Genomic DNA, 16,198 nt, shown 5'->3' on the forward strand with positions numbered 1-16,198 from the left:
TAGAGCCGAAAGGCCATACTAGAAATATCTCTTGGAGCAGCACATCACAAAAATCACTCTTTGGCCATACTAGAAATATCTCTTGGAGCAGCACATCACAAAAATCACTCTTTTAAGGGTCGTATGATATAGAGTAGAGTACATTTTTGGTACTATAATAATTTCTTTTACAAGTCACTTGGAGTTATCTTAATTCTCTTAAAAAATAAGATATTGGAGTTTCTTAATGATTAATAATAGTTTTACTGTGCCTGTAGATCCTGATTGAATTTCCAGATTCTTTAAGAGCATGTCCAATCACACTCTATATGGAGATGCTCTAAAATTTCTATTGGTAGGAAGATTTTACCGTGCTCGCAAAATTTTCTAGTTTACCGCATAACTTTTTTCATACTCCGAGCACACATTTTTTTTAATTGCTTCCTCAACCTAAATTGCATCAATTAGTTGTTGAATTTTGAAAATCAAGAAAGCGCAGACTCAAAGCCCCAGAATATTATTTGACTTAATTTCAAACTCAGTTTTAATTCGCTCTTTTACTTCCCTCGAATATTTTGGGGGCAAAAAGTCTAGGGACAACTCCGGATACAATTATTTTTGGAGCTGTTCGATGTATGTCTATTGAAAGGCTCTGGATGCAATTGTGTTCGGAGTTGTGTTCTTAGCATTGCTTTTGGGTGGTGTGGGTGGCTGTTAAAGAGCCAACTGCTGAATTTCCAGGATTTTGTGTGATCGATTCAAGTACGGATGCGTTTGGTTGGATAGAATGAAATGTGAATAGGAATAAAATTGGAAGAATTGAGAATAGAATAATCATTCCCATTCTCATGTTTGGTTGTACTTAAGAATAGTCATTCTCATCTCCAATGGAATAGTGTGGCATCAACAATTTTTGGAGTGGTAATAGTAATTTTTAGAGTGACAATAGTATTTTTTGGAGTGGCAATAATAATTTTTGGAATGACAATAGTAATTTTTGGTGTGGCAATAGTGAATGTTGGAGTGACACTAGTAATTTTGGTGTAACAAAAGAATAAAAAAACAATTTCTTTTTTTGAATGGAATGACAATTCCTTTACTAAGGTGAATAGGAATTCCATTTGGAATCATCAATCTATTATTCAATGGCGAACCAAACATTGGAATAAGTAAGTCATTAAAATGACTATTCCATTCCAACCTTAATTCCATCCGACCAAACATACCCCAGTAACACACACACTCTCTCTCTACTATTACGCCGCCTCTCTCTTAGGATTCTTGCTCTTTTTTTTTTTTTGATAGGCTAGGATTCTTGCTTTTCAAACATCTTCGTCAGTCTGTACTTCATCTATACACGTGGACTACATGTTCCGATCCATTTGTCATCGCCTGCATTTCCGCATGTGAGAAGAATGGACCGCCTATGCCAATCCTTCAAGAATCTGCACAGAACAACACAACCAAAGACGACCATGCTCGTCGTCCTTGTTACCCTAATTGCAGCACTACTGCTCGTTGCTTCTCCTCTGCTCAGGCCTTACCACTCTTCTTCTACCCACCGCCATGCAAGAAATCCCTCTTTGGTTTCGCCACCACATTTGATCATCAAGAATGCATGCACAAACACTTTGTACCCTTCTTTGTGCTTCACCACCCTCCTCTCTCCGCCACCCCCTTCCGAGAATGTCACTACTAGCCTCCATTACATTCTTGAACTCACAATTAATCGAACCATCAAAAAAGTCGCCACCACAATGTTAAGTGTAGTGGGTCTCTTCACCGGCCAAGATTTGAATTCTCAGGAAAAGAATGCCCTGAATGACTGCACAGACATGCTGGAACAAACCCTTTATGAACTTAGACAAGCCATCAATGACTTGCATAAATTCCCCTCCTCGAGAGGCTCCCGTCATCGATTGTATGGTAACATCAAAACCCTACTCAGTGCAGCTATGACAAATGAGAATACGTGCATTGATGGATTCGCTGACTTGGAAGAATGTAATTTCAAGGGTCGAAAGGATCTCAAAGAGTACCTTCAAGGCCTATTGACTCCTATCTCTCACATGATCAGCAACTGCTTGGCCATGATCAAGTACATGGAGACCATTAACCGCAAAGTAACCGTCATCAAGAATAGACCAAGATTGAACAACATGCCAGAAGATGATTTCCAAAATTCATGGACTATGAAAAGTAGTGATAGGAAAATGAGGGAAATAACACATGAACGGAGGCCAAATGTTGTTGTTGCCAAGGATGGCAGTGGAAAACACCACACTATTCAGGAGGCAGTCAGGATGGCCCCAAACAGGAGCTCACACAGGTTTGTGATAAGGATAAAGGCAGGAACGTACCGGGAAAATGTTGTAATTCCAAGGGAAAAGGTTAATATTGTCTTTGTTGGAGAAGGAATGAACTCAACAGTGATTACAGGTTCTAAGAACTTTGTTGACGGGTTTTCCACCTTCACTTCGGCTACCTTCAGTATGATCACTGTCCAATATACATTTTCACATCGTTTTTCACATTTCCATTTAGGCTTTGTTTGTTTCGATGGAAATTATTTCTGATTACCAACATTCAGTTGCACAAAAGTTAAGCAACACACTTTTTCAGGAAAATAATTTCCATATCCAAAATCACCTTGCAGTCCAATTCTCCGTAAGTCATGTTTTGCAGTGCTCGACAGCCTCCACCTCAGTTGCACACTGCAGCCTCAACCATTCTCCCACAACAATATGTTCTGGGTTAATGACTTGGGAGACTAATGTCTGATCAATTGGGCTCTAGTTCTACTACTACTAGTCTTGAAAATTGTTTCTCCCGTGTTAACCAAATGCAAGGAAAGATAAAAAAAATTTCTCGCAACCTCATGTTTCATTTTTCAAGCAAATGCCGGATAACAAAAGGACAAGTGAGAGTTTTTGTGAGATCCTTTTACATGTAAAACAATTGAAACAAACAGAGCCTTAAGTTCTAAAGATGTTCACCGACACAATCTTGTATCAAAGGATTAAGTTACCTAATCTCAAGGGGACTAACTCCTGCTATTGTGTTTGCAGCTGTGGTTGGAGACAAATTCATAGCTAGGGACCTGACAATCAAGAACACAGCTGGCCCACAGAAGCACCAGGCAGTTGCTCTACGGGTGAATTCCAATGCTGCTTTCTACCGGTGCAAAATCACTTCATATCAGGACACCCTTTACGCTCATTCTCTCCGTCAGTTCTATCGTGAATGCACAATCCAAGGCACTGTTGATTTCATCTTTGGAAATGCAGCAGCCGTATTTCAAAACTGCATTATTCTGGTTCGCAAACCAAACCCTGGTCAAAACAACATGATCACTGCTCAAGGGAGACAAGACCCAAACCAGGACACCGGCATATCGCTGCACAACTGCACCATAGTCGCTGCACCAGACTTCACGGAGGCTGAGAGGGCCAACTTCTCAACCTTCTTGGGTAGACCATGGAGGAACCATTCCAGGACTATCGTCATGGAGAGCTATCTGGGGGATCTGATACACCCACAAGGTTGGCACAGGTGGAATAAGTACAGTACTTTAGACACGGTGGAGTACATTGAATACATGAATTATGGACCAGGATCAAACACGAGCGGAAGGGTCAACTGGGCAGGGTATAGAAGGAATTGCAGTGAACGTGTGGCAAGGCAATTTATGGTGGCTTCTTTTTTACATGGAGCAGACAGCTGGCTGGAATCCACGGGTTTTCCTCTCTCAGATGCTCCACAAAACAAAACAGGTTCACATGAACTCTCCAGCTTGTCCTCTCCAGCAAAAAATACAAAACCACCAAGAAAAAGAACCACTATGTACACTGGTGTAGGAAAAACTTGAAGTGCTTCCATAGATGGTTCATGTACCATCAATTCACTGGTTATAAAATTGCCTTAAAAATTGTACGTTTGGTGGAGTTCGGCTAACTATAGACTTATCCTATCTTAGCACTACACATTATCCAGGGCATTGGGAAAGCCAGCTCTAGAGAGTATGGAATGCACTGGCCATTATAGTTAAAAGGCGCTTTCTAAACTGCGTTCCCTTCCTTTTCCTTTCCCTTACGAAGATCTCCACTGTCCTGCACTGTATGTATAATGACAGAGGAGCCACCAAAGATAAAGCTAACTTTCTTCATAATGTGCCCTTGATTAACCGACTTCTTTAGGCACTCATTCTGGAGCAGGCCAACTGTTCTTCTGCTGATGGAGTGGCTGCCTTGGATGCAGAATTATTGCAACTAACAAACCAAAAGCAAGACCAACAAGGCCGCTAAAGGGTTGTAATGGGTCAGTACTGGTTACCCACATAGGATAATTGGCCTGATAAGTCAAGATACCACTCTTTTGTAGGACAAAACCTGAAGCCATTATCCCTGAACGCAACCCAACTGGAATGGAGAGGCTACCTTGGCTTCTTTCCTGAGCCCCTGCCAGAGCCATGGACAGAAGCCATAGGCTTGGAATAGCCCATGGAGACCTGAAATAAGGTAGAATAAAAGGATCACGACATATTCCAATTTATTACATTCATAAGAGAGAATCATTATTCTTAAAATTAACGGATTCAGCAGAAAATTCTCCCATAACTGTAGTCAGCATTGCATCGTTATTGCAATTCTTCCATTTCACTTTATGAAATGCCATTGACATAAGAATCGGTATGTTGAAAAGAGAAACGACATGTGAATCAAAATGCGAAGGACAAACATACCTCTGACTTACAGAAAAGGCCAATCCAGAAAAAATAATTCCGCGGTAGTATCCAAGATCTGTAGCAATTTCATCAGGCAACCATGACCTAAATAGCAGTTCTTCCACCAGTGCAACACCTGTTGCTGTTATAATTCCTTGACTGACAAGTAAAAGCATCTTGGCAAAAACTTTGAGCCAGTTCACAACATCTGAAGGATATGATAGGACCGTGGAAGGCCATGATAAGCGGACACAACCAAGCAATAGATTCACAGTGTGTATGGATAAAACAAGCATAACTCCTCCAACGAATCCCTTCAATACATTTTGAATCTGCAAGCAAGTATATAACCTTAAATTTTCGCTAGGCAACTGAAGGAAAAAAATAAGCATAGATAGGACTCCAATACATCTCTTCTACGCCCAAAACAAACAATGCCTAAGGTCTAGAAAGAGACTATTTTGCAATAACCTACAAGCTGCAGTCTGTATGCGGCCCTAAATAGTGTGCAGTGTTATGCATGCACAAAAGCTGAAATGTATACCTTCGATGAAGAAGAAAAATCAAGGCCATATTGCTCGAATGGATTATCATACCCTCGAATTCTTCTTCCCCAAATCGCAATAAGCATTGTAATAGAAGCATACAGGCCGGCAATGCAAACGAGTTCGGCAAATTTGGAGGAGCTGTGTGTCACCCAACTTTTCACAAGTGCAGGGAGCAGAGGAACAGCAAATGGAGACCATAAAATAAGCACCATGCAAACAAACCCAAGTACCCTAGGGAAGGAAGCATGGTAGTAGACAGATTTCAGCAAACACAATACTTTAGTATACTTAAATACTTGACTACAAAGCATGAAGAAGTGGAATATAATTGGGAAGAAATCATGTGTAGCATCAGACACGCCCACTGTTGGGATTTGCTGATGACACATTATTAAGCTCATGTTACACAGCGGAAGATAAATGGGTATGCTGTTGGTAAGTCCTGCAATATCCATAGAACATCTCCAATCTTGACCCATTTTAAGACACAAATTCAAAATTTGGACAAAAACCACAGAAATCTCTCTCCAATATTTTACCCAAACCCTTTCCCATTTTGAGTTTTACCCATTTTTTCCCCCAAATCTGGGACAACCCAACCGAAGCCTCTGCCTATTTTTCCAACGGCCATATGACTTCATTCTTTATTTACAATTATGCCATTTGTTGGATGACAGCCATAGACTGAAAACAGAGCACAACTCCTTTCTCTGATACGATCCAGACTTCATTCTTTATTTACAATTATGCCATTTGATGGATGACAGCCATAGACTGAAAACAGAGCACAACTCCTTTTGGAAAGGTTTGTTACCGGCTGTTTTCAAATTAGACTGCTAAATGAAATCCTTAAAGGAATGTGGCTTGATGTAGTAGACATGATGAACTGAAGGCATGGCCCTTGTTAGGGTAACAAAAATGCAATTCGCGTTGTCAGCATTAAGTACTTAAAAAAAAAAATGGAAGGATAAAGGATGCGGTAGGGAATTATTTTGACTGTTGGACCAAGGTAGAGATTATTCTGCGGCATGGGATAACTAATACCATTTTGGGAGTTGGGAGCAGCATTAGTTATCCCCGATAGGAAGTTCCCTGTAGTGGGATTACCAATCTGAGGGGACTCCATCTCATGGCCAGCAAATTTTCCCACTCTGGACTTGGGGACAAGGGGTGAAAGTTGGGGACCACATGTTCTATCCCCACCACTGGTGCAAAAACGTGCCCAACTATATTTTATACTTTGGAAAATGCTAATCACCATCTACTGGTGTTGGTTAGCCTCGAGGAATACATACAACTAGATAGACTGGTGTAAAGTTGTCCTGAAATATGCAAAATATGTTCTTGGAGATCATGAATATTTTGGCATTTTTTGCCTTTACCCGCCGCCATAGGGCTCTGGTTAGCAAAATTGTTATACTTTCAAGTTCCGACGTTCAAAGGGAGGAGAAGACATTGGGTAACTTAATTTACCTCTGTAACAAAGGGCGTTCAGCAATATTGAGAAACAAGATAAGCCTTCCAGTCAAACTAATAGCGCCACGTACACCCCCCCAAAGCAAAGCAATTTTACCAACCAGCTTCAACATACCACCCCTTTGTCCCAATTCTGCCAGCATGGCCACCAGCCTGAGTTGTGAAGTAGAAAAGTGGGTGAACATGAGAAATGGAATCAGGTATTTATGAGTTCCCCCATTCAAAATTGTTGGTCCATCTTTCGTTTTCGTGATTTTTACCAAATTGTTAGTCCTTTTTGAAAAGTCAAGAGTCCAAAACTTTTAGGTTTTCAAAACTATCCCTGCCATTGAATGTATTCAAACATGAGTGCACATGGGAACTGTTGGAAACTAATGCTTTCAATTTCAAGGCAATAATAATAACACGTCTCCTTAAAAACATGGAATTTGCAAAAGAGACTAATATGATGGATTGGAGGGAATACAAAAACAACTAACATACCTTTTATGATCTACTTCTCCATTTGCTTTCATAGGTACCATAGTACCAGCAACAGACATGGCTTTGTCTGCAAAGCTTGTGACTATGCCATTCTCGCTTTTCTCAGAGATATCCTCCTCAAGCTTACCAGGCTCCTTTTGATGATTTCCCTTATTGCCAAAGGTCTTGGACAAGACTGTAGAAGTTTCATTACCTTCGTCTGAATCCTTCATGCCCATAAATCACCAACAAACATGATAAGCAAGTAAAGACCCACCAAGAAAAAAAGGAAACAGGAAGGCACAATCTACCATGCATTATTTACTATGATACGAAGAGGTCTTGACTCTTGAAGCTGTTCGAGTCAGGCAACAACTGAACAAATATGTGCATTGATACTTGTACCCGAGTCCATGTAATCGTAGTTAATATGGAATACCCATTAACATTGTCTAGGTAAACATCACCACTTTCACACCTTTGTATTATTTGAACTTCACACTTTATAAATGTATCAGAAACTCAAAGTTGATCTCCTGGTACACTACCCTTGTACATGGTACGTGGGTTAACTCACTCATGGTGAAAGAGATACCAAAATTCGTCAGCATGGGAGTTGGTTAGATGAGATCATAAGAATAATACAGCTTGTAAAGAGATCCAAGTGCTACCTGTTGATGCACAAGTAAAGCAGATGCTCCAATGGCAGCTGTAACGGCAGATGCTCCAATGGCAGCTGTAACAGCACCAACCATGATTTTGGCATTGTTTAGTTTTCCCAATTCAGCCTTTCCCCAATCTTTGCTTCTCGACATATTGTACTTCAGATCAACTTCATGAAGAAACATTAGATCACCATCTGTTTCAGACAGTATGCAATTTGTTTCGGCAGACTGAGAAATTTGATCAAGGGTAATGGTTTCACTTTGGGCACTACCATTTACTGTTGCTACATTGAAGGATTTTCTCAAAGCAGCTAAGCTCAAGCCTACAACGATACCAAGTGGAAGTAATCTTCTCACATAATTGGTTTCCTGAACGGCTAAGGAAATAGCTTTCACAATATGCTCTCCATTCAGTGTACCAAGTTTTTCAGAATTATGATTTTTAACATCCCAACTCAGTATGTGTCCTGCAGCCAGAGACACAGCATTTGCAATTTCTTCCAAATCTTTGGCAAGATTTGGCTCCATCTCTTTTGTTTTAGCTACACTTAGCCTTCGACCGACTTCGACCTTCAATGCATCCAAAATAGTACTTTTAACAAAGCTCATCAACTCCTCCGATGTACAGTTATTAATTACACATTTTTGATAAGTATAATCTACTGTCCCATATTCTTGAACAGGTTCCTGTTGTTGTCCAGCATCCATTATGACATATAGTGGTTTAATTACTTCGATTGTAGCAGCTTTTGAAGGTGAATGAGCCCGAATGTCTTTTCTGTCACCCTCATTGACATCACCAGCCACATGTTCATTATTTCCGGGTTGTTCTAAAAGCTTCCACTGACCTTCTTCTGGAATATAGTCAAGGAATAGAGTGGTAGTTGTATCTGAGTCTAGTGACTTGGACTGCGTCTTTGACAGAAGAGATTCAGGGAGGTATTCCTTGTAAAGAGTGTCACTGAATGGGTTTGTAGTTATGTACAGTGGAGAATTAAATAAATGTCGAACTTTATTTGGCTGCTTAGCCAAAAGTTTGCTTCTTAGCAAATCTTCCCCTGTTCCTTTTTCTTCATTTATATGGCAAACCACACTGTTTTCCCAAGAACTACTAATGCTGTTCCCCAGAACTGAATCAGGGCTGCTTATAGGTCTCCCCTCCTCTTCCCATCTAGATCTTGCATCGTTGTGTAAATCAATTTCATCATATGAAGGTAGATCATTTTCCATGTCAGACTGTGAGCTCAGGTCATTATTGTTTTCTTCGTTGCTCATTGAGTTATAGTCATTGACAAGTTGACGGTTCTTAGATAAGAAGCCAGCTCTACCGTCCTCAACCTCTTTCTTATCAAACTTAGTTTCGTCAGCTTTTTCAAACTCCAACTGAGTAATCATACCTTCTAGTACACCGAAGACACTACTAACAGCTACTTGTGTTGAATCATCTATCCCTGTTAAGGCATCTAATGCCTGAGAAACACTGAAGGTCGCGGGATCATAGCTATTTTGATTATGAACGGAATGCATACTTCCTTCCCTTTTCATTGGTTGGGCCTCAAAAGATGATACCGGATGTGACAACCCCTCCTCTGCCTCGGTGGATGGCATCATCTTATTTGGATCAGTAGAAAGATTTGTGACTATTTCTATGTTCTCCTGGATATCATCTCCCTCTTTCTTGTCCGACTCAACCAGTCCATTCTGGTCCACTTTGTCCACGACAACAGCAACATTGCCAGTGCCACTAGCACTTACAGACCAGCCAGGACAATACGGCTTACCACCTGCAGCTGACTCATTTTCATTATAGCCATAATATTCAGCATCTGTTTCTCTGGAAATACACCCATTTTCATGATTGCTTTCCCCTTCAATAATGTCCTCTTTTATTGAACAGGAAACATTGCCTCCGTGGGTTGTAGATTGAAAGTGACCATAACCAGTCATTTTGTGCAGCGTATCTGAAGCCTGACGCTCTGAGTTCACTCCCCCAGCAGGCTTGTCCACTAAAATTTGACCATCACTATAGTCTTCCAGGTCATCAACCCTTGTCCTTGGATCTGAAGAATGAGGATCTTCATAACCTCCTGCACTTGATACTCCAGCTCTTTCATTCATCTCTGACTGTATTTCTGATGGCACAGTAGGTATCGGACCAATATTTAGGTGGCTGTCCAGTTTCAAATTGGCCCCCCGATTACGCAAAATTCCAGAAGCAGCAGTAGTAAACTTTTCACGAACATCCTCCGGCACAGCATCTTGAAAAGCTTTCATTACTGTCTCCCCTTGGCCCACAGCATTCAGGACCTAGAAATAAAAGAAAAAATAGTTGTGATAAAAAGGTAATATTTCGTCGGCATAGGTAAATTTTACTGCTGTCTTCCGAATTTATGTAGCCCCCTGAAGCATTCTACAGCAAAGCCCTGATCCACTTTCTCACACTTTCTTGCATTTTCATGCTAATCAAACACCAGAAAAGTGTCATTATTTTCTTTTCTTGCATTTTCTATCAGCTTCACTCTATTCAAATGGAAACACTCTCTATGGATCAAATAAGCCATTTGACAAATATCAAAACAACCAAAATATATTTTTCCCAGGGAACAGTGGATACACTGGCAAGAAGGATATGAAAAGGACCAGCAGTCTGAAATCCATTACAATATAGAAGCAATGTTTTGAAACCCGAGCCGCTGAGCAAATTGGAAAAAGGAATGGGTCAAGGCTCACTGGTTCAACCAGAATAGAACAATGTGATGTCATAATAACCTCATAAATATACAACTTCAGGGGAAAAAATGAAGTAGATTCTTACACCAGTTATCAGTAACCTCGTAAAAGATGTTAGAGTTAACGAAACAAATGAAATTGCAACTGGTTTACTGGTTTTATTGTTCACACTACCAATTACCAGTGTAGCACAGAAGTCAGTACAGAGAACTATTTTTTAAGTGTCCGAAAAGAAAGGCCTTATGGAAAGGCCAATATTATATGCTTATGTCAAGCATACAAAGCACTTAACCCTACAGTTATTAACTGCAGTTAAATAAGCGAGATGTACATTCAACTAAGAAAGCAATACCTTCTTCTTCTGTTCTTCAGTTAGCGAGTTAGGCATGGATACATCAATCATATTCATAACTACTTGTGCAGTCTGGAGCACTTGGCCTCTTCCATTATCTATAGGACTGGCTTCCTCGTTGACTAATTCTGCATTACAAAAGCTAGTCTGCTCTAATAGACCATTGTTATCTCTTTGCAATCCTTTATCTTCAATCTCACACTTTTTTTGTGACTCTCGCCCGAATTTTGACCTAATGATCAAAGAGGTATCGCTTTCTCCGAACACCTTCTCTAGAGGATATACACCATACCTATCAAGAACATTTGATGGAGAAGCATTCAAAATTTTATTTAGTCTGCCCCTTTTATCAGATGCTCTGCTTTCCACACGTGGTAAACCATTTGAAGGATTGACGGTCACACCGTCTTTCAAAAGAGGATGACGACCTTTCAAAAGTCCAAGTTCCACCGCTGCAAGCCACTGCACATAGGGCATGCATACTTGTTAGCATTCACAACACCAGCATCCATGCATAATTGCGTATTAAATTGACCAAATCCCTGCTATAAAACTATCAAACATGCCCGTATGAATCCAAAGATTAGTACCACAGGCTCGTGCATGCCCGATTCAAATGACACCAAATTAATTTAAAACACGTGCAGAACAGGGTACTTTTCACAACAGAATAAACATATTTTCACGATATTGATGCCCCTTAAACCCAAATGCACACAACTTCTTTGTAAATAAGAAAAGGGTAGAACATGAGAGGAAAGATGAGTCTTTCAAAAGCACTGAAGCATGGTGGAATCCAACAAGCCAACAAATCAAAAAATGCATTTTTTTTTTTTGAACAGCCAAATCAAAAAATATATACCACCCACAAAAAGACAAATGAGCCCTAAGGGGCAAATTAACATTACCCACGAGTACGAAGAAATTCTCTTTGATATCTCTCTGTATAGTCTAAAGGACAAAAGAAATTTTCCACAGTACCAAGAAAGTGTAAATAAGTTGATTTTGTCGCTTTCGTTAATCTGGTCTTTTAATAAGCAACAGATTCCAAGCGCATATTCCATACTTCCTACTTATGTTACATGGACTCGGGTGCGAGTATTGGGTGCGGGTGGAAGTCCAAGCGTTGGACCTTCCTAAACTTAAATTTTAGGATACGTGGATATGTGTCCCCAACTTGGGTATGGGTATGGGGACACACCCTGAACTCTTGTTTGTATTATATATTGCATAATTTTCTCAGATTATGTACCGTAAACTATGTTTACAAATGTATTTCAACAAGAAAGGGTTAAGAAAATTATGTTTTTGCTATTTCCTGTCTATGTGAAATACTCAGAATATCGCTTTTCTAGCTAATTTGATAATATTTTTCTGGAAGTATCTTAACAATTAAAGGATCCGAGTGTCCAAAAGGATATGGGTGTCGGACACATCGACATGGGTACTTGAGCCAAAATGAAGGATCCATGTAACATAGCTTCCTACCATTTCAATCCACACAACACAAGACTTGCTTAAAAGCAGCACCTTGCACAAGGCTCCCCCAACCACAGGGTCCGAGGAGGGTCAAATGTACATAGCCTTGCCCTGTGTACAAAGCGGCTATCTACATGTTTCCGACGCATGATTTTGTCGCTTTCGTTAATCTGAGCAGGTCTTTAATAAGCAACAGATTCCAAGCACATATTCCATACTTCCTACCATTTCAATCCACACAACACAAGACTTGCTTAAAAGCAGCACCTTGCACAAGGCTCCCCCAACCACAGGGTCTAAGGAGGGTCAAATGTACATAGCCTAGCCCTGTGTACAAAGCGGCTATCTACATGTTTCCGACGCATGATGACCAAGTCACAATGTAGCAGCCTAAGCCTTACCAGTTACAACTGCTCCAAGGTCTGCCCTAAGGGGAAGAACCAGGATGATTAGGCGGTGGGTTCAAATACCTAAGCATTATTTGGAAAAATGACAAGCCCTTTAGACTTGCTCAATGAACAAAGAACAGACAATTTAAGTTGTTACCTCAATGGTGAGACGCTGGTACCAACAAATAGCAGATCTTCCACTTGCAATAACCTTAGATGGAGAACAAGAACATAAAAGAAGGCTTGTAAATGGATTTTCTGCTATTAGACTGCGTGGAATAGAGAACAAAGGGACTGTTCCATCATCATTCTGCTCAATCACAACAACTGTAACTAGTCAGATTTCCTTTCAAAAGAAAAAGGTCACATAACCCCAAAGTTTTCCATAATGAGTACAAGGAAGACAAAAGAGTACTAGAACAGTGATTTGGTTGTCTGCCGCTACAATTAAATAACAGATATGCAAAGCTTATCATCAACAAAAATCCCATAGGTACGTATTTTACCAACATCAATAGGTAAAGCAGCCATATATATATATAAAACAAAAAAAACCCAGGACAGTTGACATATTAACAACTCTTTGCAAGCAGCATTGATACTTGCAACATTCAACCCATCCCACAGAAATCGTAGCATAACCCTAGTGATCTCGTAGAAAATCCAAATGCACAATGGCAGGATAAGCACTAAATATGCACCTGTATAAAGAGAACGGGTATCTTCACATTTCCAATGACACCTCTAGTGCTAGAATTTGCGTAAAAATCTTCTATGGCATCAAACCCATGTGAGACCATAGAGATTGTTTTTTCAAAATCTTGGACAGACTTTGCAAGTAGAGCCTTTTCCACGTCAAATCCTTTTGCTCCACCTCGAAACAGTTCCTGAAAGCAACAAAAAACAGCGGGCGCCAGTCACCAGAATGAAGGGAAATGACAAGCACTTTCTGGTTGACCCAACTGGAAGCTTACCAAGTATTGCTATTTGCTACTTTAAAACATTAACAATCTCAAAATTAGAAGCTTAAACATTGGTATTAACCAGATAGAATCTTTGCACAAATTACCAACCTTGTTAGATCGCAGAATATCCTTGAGACCATCTGTTAGCTTCTGATCAAGAGCGGTGTGATACGGAGAGGACCTAGCGGCCTCCTCTAAGTCAAAGGGATTGTCAATGCACGTGGCACCTGTAAGGGGTGTCCTATCTCCAACTTCTGCTAGGTACTTTGTTAGCATGCTTGCACCATAACCCCAGCCAACACCCATCAATGTTGTCCATGGCCTTGCCCGGTTGATGAATTGTATAGCTGTGCAGATATCATCGCTGTCAGCAGCTGTAAATAACCTACATAAATGAAGGAATTATGCTGTCCTAATCGCAGCTTACTCTTGGGAAAAACCAGAGCCTCTAAACCAGATTACAACATTTCGACAACTCAAAAATCCTTAACAAAGAAGATACGAGACCATAAAATACTAACAGTTTTGACATGGGCGTTCCTGTACGCCTCTTTTCTTGAATTTTTTTTTTCTGGTACTTCTTTTTATCTTTTCCAGGAGGAATCAAATAGGTAAAGCCATATTTAGATGCGGTTTCAATCCGAAATGAAACAGAACAGATGAAAAAATATAAATCCAAGAAGAAAGCTTTAAATGGCCTTTGAGGCAACTGAAGGTTCCATGATTCTACCACACTAGGAAACTGTGATTTCCCACAAGTGAACATGCACATTCCAAATTTATCACTAAGCGAAACGCTAGTGCAACTTTAGTAACACAAAATCTGCTCAAATGGCTATTGGAACAGCAAGATCCATTCACAACAATTTTTTCTTTCCTCTATAAGCATAACGTATCCAAAGATCGGAATTTTCTTTTTTCGGTGCAAGTTGTGCAACAAATATTGAAATTTTGAAATATGGGTTAATGAGAAAATTGCAGGCATCAGAACAGAATTGGGAAATGATAAAGATTGAATTTTTCACATATGGATGGGTGAATGAGTAAATTTCAGGCATCAGAACAGAATGGGCATGGCAAAAAACACTCACCGTGGTGTGGTGAGTGGTGAACCAGCACAACCCCTAGGATTCACTACAACAGGAAAATACCCCCGCGTCAACAATTCACACACAAACGACCGAATGTCCTTATCCATACTCCCTTGAGCAGTTCCTGGAATAAGCAAAACCGTGGTATCCAGCCCAAGCTCCTCCTCCAACTCCAAATTCGACGGCCAGTCCAAAGATATCACTCCACCGTCCTCAGTACCCACGCAAACTCTCTGATACACTAGTCTCTCTCTCTCCTCCACCAAATCATCACCAGCGCTCAACCTCACCTGAATCCTCCCACTGTTCAACTTTACCAAATGCCTCTCCTCATTCAAAAGCTGATCGCTTCCCTGGAAAGACATGGACGGACACCGTAGCATGACGAAACGGTTAAACCGCGTCGGGCTGGAGAACAGTCTCCACTCGCCGACGTCAGAAACTCGAGAATTACGGTTGGACTTGAAGCGAGAGAGGTAGAGTGTTAGAACTGCTCCGGAGGTTAAACCTAGGACCGGAGCGATAAAATCTAGGGAATTGAGAGAAGGAAAGTGAGAAACCAAGTTTTGGAACAAATCACCGAAGGGCGATGGGCCTAACAGACTGCGTACTAGTACCGTTTTCCGATTTGTTTTGAGTCTTCGACGCCGCCACACTCGGCACTCGCGGACTTGGAATGCTCTGCTGGGGAGAACTCCGAGGTTTCGATTTGGCGTTAACGGAGAGTTTTGGCGGGTACAGATAAAAGTAGATTTGAGGCTCATTTTGATGATCAAAATAACCAATCAGCAGGGTCATTGAACGGGGGAGGAGAACTACAACAGAGAGAGAGAGAGAGAGAGAAACGAACTTTGAGAGGATCAGGAGGGTAACGGTTCACGCAATTGAATTAATAATTACACTAAGAAAGTGGAGTAAATCATTAACAATTCTGTAGCTTCTCCTTGTCATTAACAGAGTAATTAAGAATTATATTAGGCGTCGTCATCAACTTTCTTGTTGGGCTTTGGTTTGCATTCCCCCCAGGCCCCAACCCAATGGTAGTAGAAAGTAGGTTTCTGGGCTTCTTTCAAGCTTCGTTTAGCGTCACACTGGCTTATGTAAGCTAGGCCTGTGATGTCCAAGTTACCAGATTGGACTGGGCTTAGCTCTCTCTCTCTCTCTCTCCCTCAAATTTTTATTTGACTCACAACTAAAGCAAAGGAGAAGACCTGGCATTGTGGCACATTTTTAACACACTGCAACTAGAAAATGTGGTTATCGCTGCCAAAATAATAAGGGAAAAACTTTTGTGCTCAAAATAATGAAAAGCTAACCTATTTACTGAGAAAGTTATTGA

General features: G+C 40.6%; 2 protein-coding genes across 4 annotated transcripts; one reads left to right on the forward strand and one right to left on the reverse strand.

Moving 5' to 3' along the window:
- Positions 1-1,206: 1,206 nt before the first annotated feature.
- LOC131326782 (pectinesterase 3-like) lies at positions 1,207-3,847 on the forward strand. Its single transcript, XM_058359661.1, has 2 exons — positions 1,207-2,469; positions 3,048-3,847. Exons 1-2 carry the CDS (start codon positions 1,395-1,397, stop codon positions 3,845-3,847), a joined length of 1,875 nt encoding a protein of 624 aa, XP_058215644.1. The 5' UTR covers positions 1,207-1,394.
- Positions 2,844-15,715, reverse strand: LOC131326609 (uncharacterized). Of its 3 annotated transcripts, none has more exons than XM_058359443.1 (11): positions 14,860-15,715; positions 13,877-14,153; positions 13,505-13,690; positions 12,961-13,113; positions 10,936-11,397; positions 7,860-10,160; positions 7,210-7,415; positions 6,724-6,879; positions 5,247-5,481; positions 4,721-5,034; positions 2,844-4,486 (listed from the first exon to the last, which is right to left on the reverse strand). In XM_058359443.1, exons 1-11 carry the CDS (start codon positions 15,621-15,623, stop codon positions 4,180-4,182), a joined length of 5,361 nt encoding a protein of 1,786 aa, XP_058215426.1. In that variant the 5' UTR covers positions 15,624-15,715; the 3' UTR covers positions 2,844-4,179. The 3 variants fall into 3 exon arrangements, with proteins under 3 accessions (XP_058215426.1, XP_058215429.1, XP_058215427.1); XM_058359446.1 differs by having other exon boundaries at positions 13,877-14,115; positions 14,860-14,999; XM_058359444.1 differs by lacking the exon at positions 12,961-13,113.
- Between the last annotated feature and the right edge of the window lie 483 nt (positions 15,716-16,198).

This window comes from Rhododendron vialii, chromosome 5a (genome assembly GCF_030253575.1).
Source record: "Rhododendron vialii isolate Sample 1 chromosome 5a, ASM3025357v1".
NCBI lineage: Eukaryota > Viridiplantae > Streptophyta > Magnoliopsida > Ericales > Ericaceae > Rhododendron > Rhododendron vialii.

Coding starts and splice junctions, on each gene's coding strand:
- LOC131326782 (XM_058359661.1), top strand. CDS start 1,395: ATGGACCGCCTATGCCAATCCTTCAAGAATCTGCACAGAACAACACAA. Junction 2,470..3,047: donor CTTCACTTCGGCTACCTTCA/GTATGATCACTG, acceptor TTGTGTTTGCAG/CTGTGGTTGGAGACAAATTC.
- LOC131326609 (XM_058359443.1), bottom strand. CDS start 15,623: ATGAGCCTCAAATCTACTTTTATCTGTACCCGCCAAAACTCTCCGTTA. Junction 14,154..14,859: donor TCACCACTCACCACACCACG/GTGAGTGTTTTT, acceptor TCATTTATGTAG/GTTATTTACAGCTGCTGACA. Junction 5,482..6,723: donor GAACGCCCTTTGTTACAGAG/GTAAATTAAGTT, acceptor TTCCTTCCCTAG/GGTACTTGGGTTTGTTTGCA.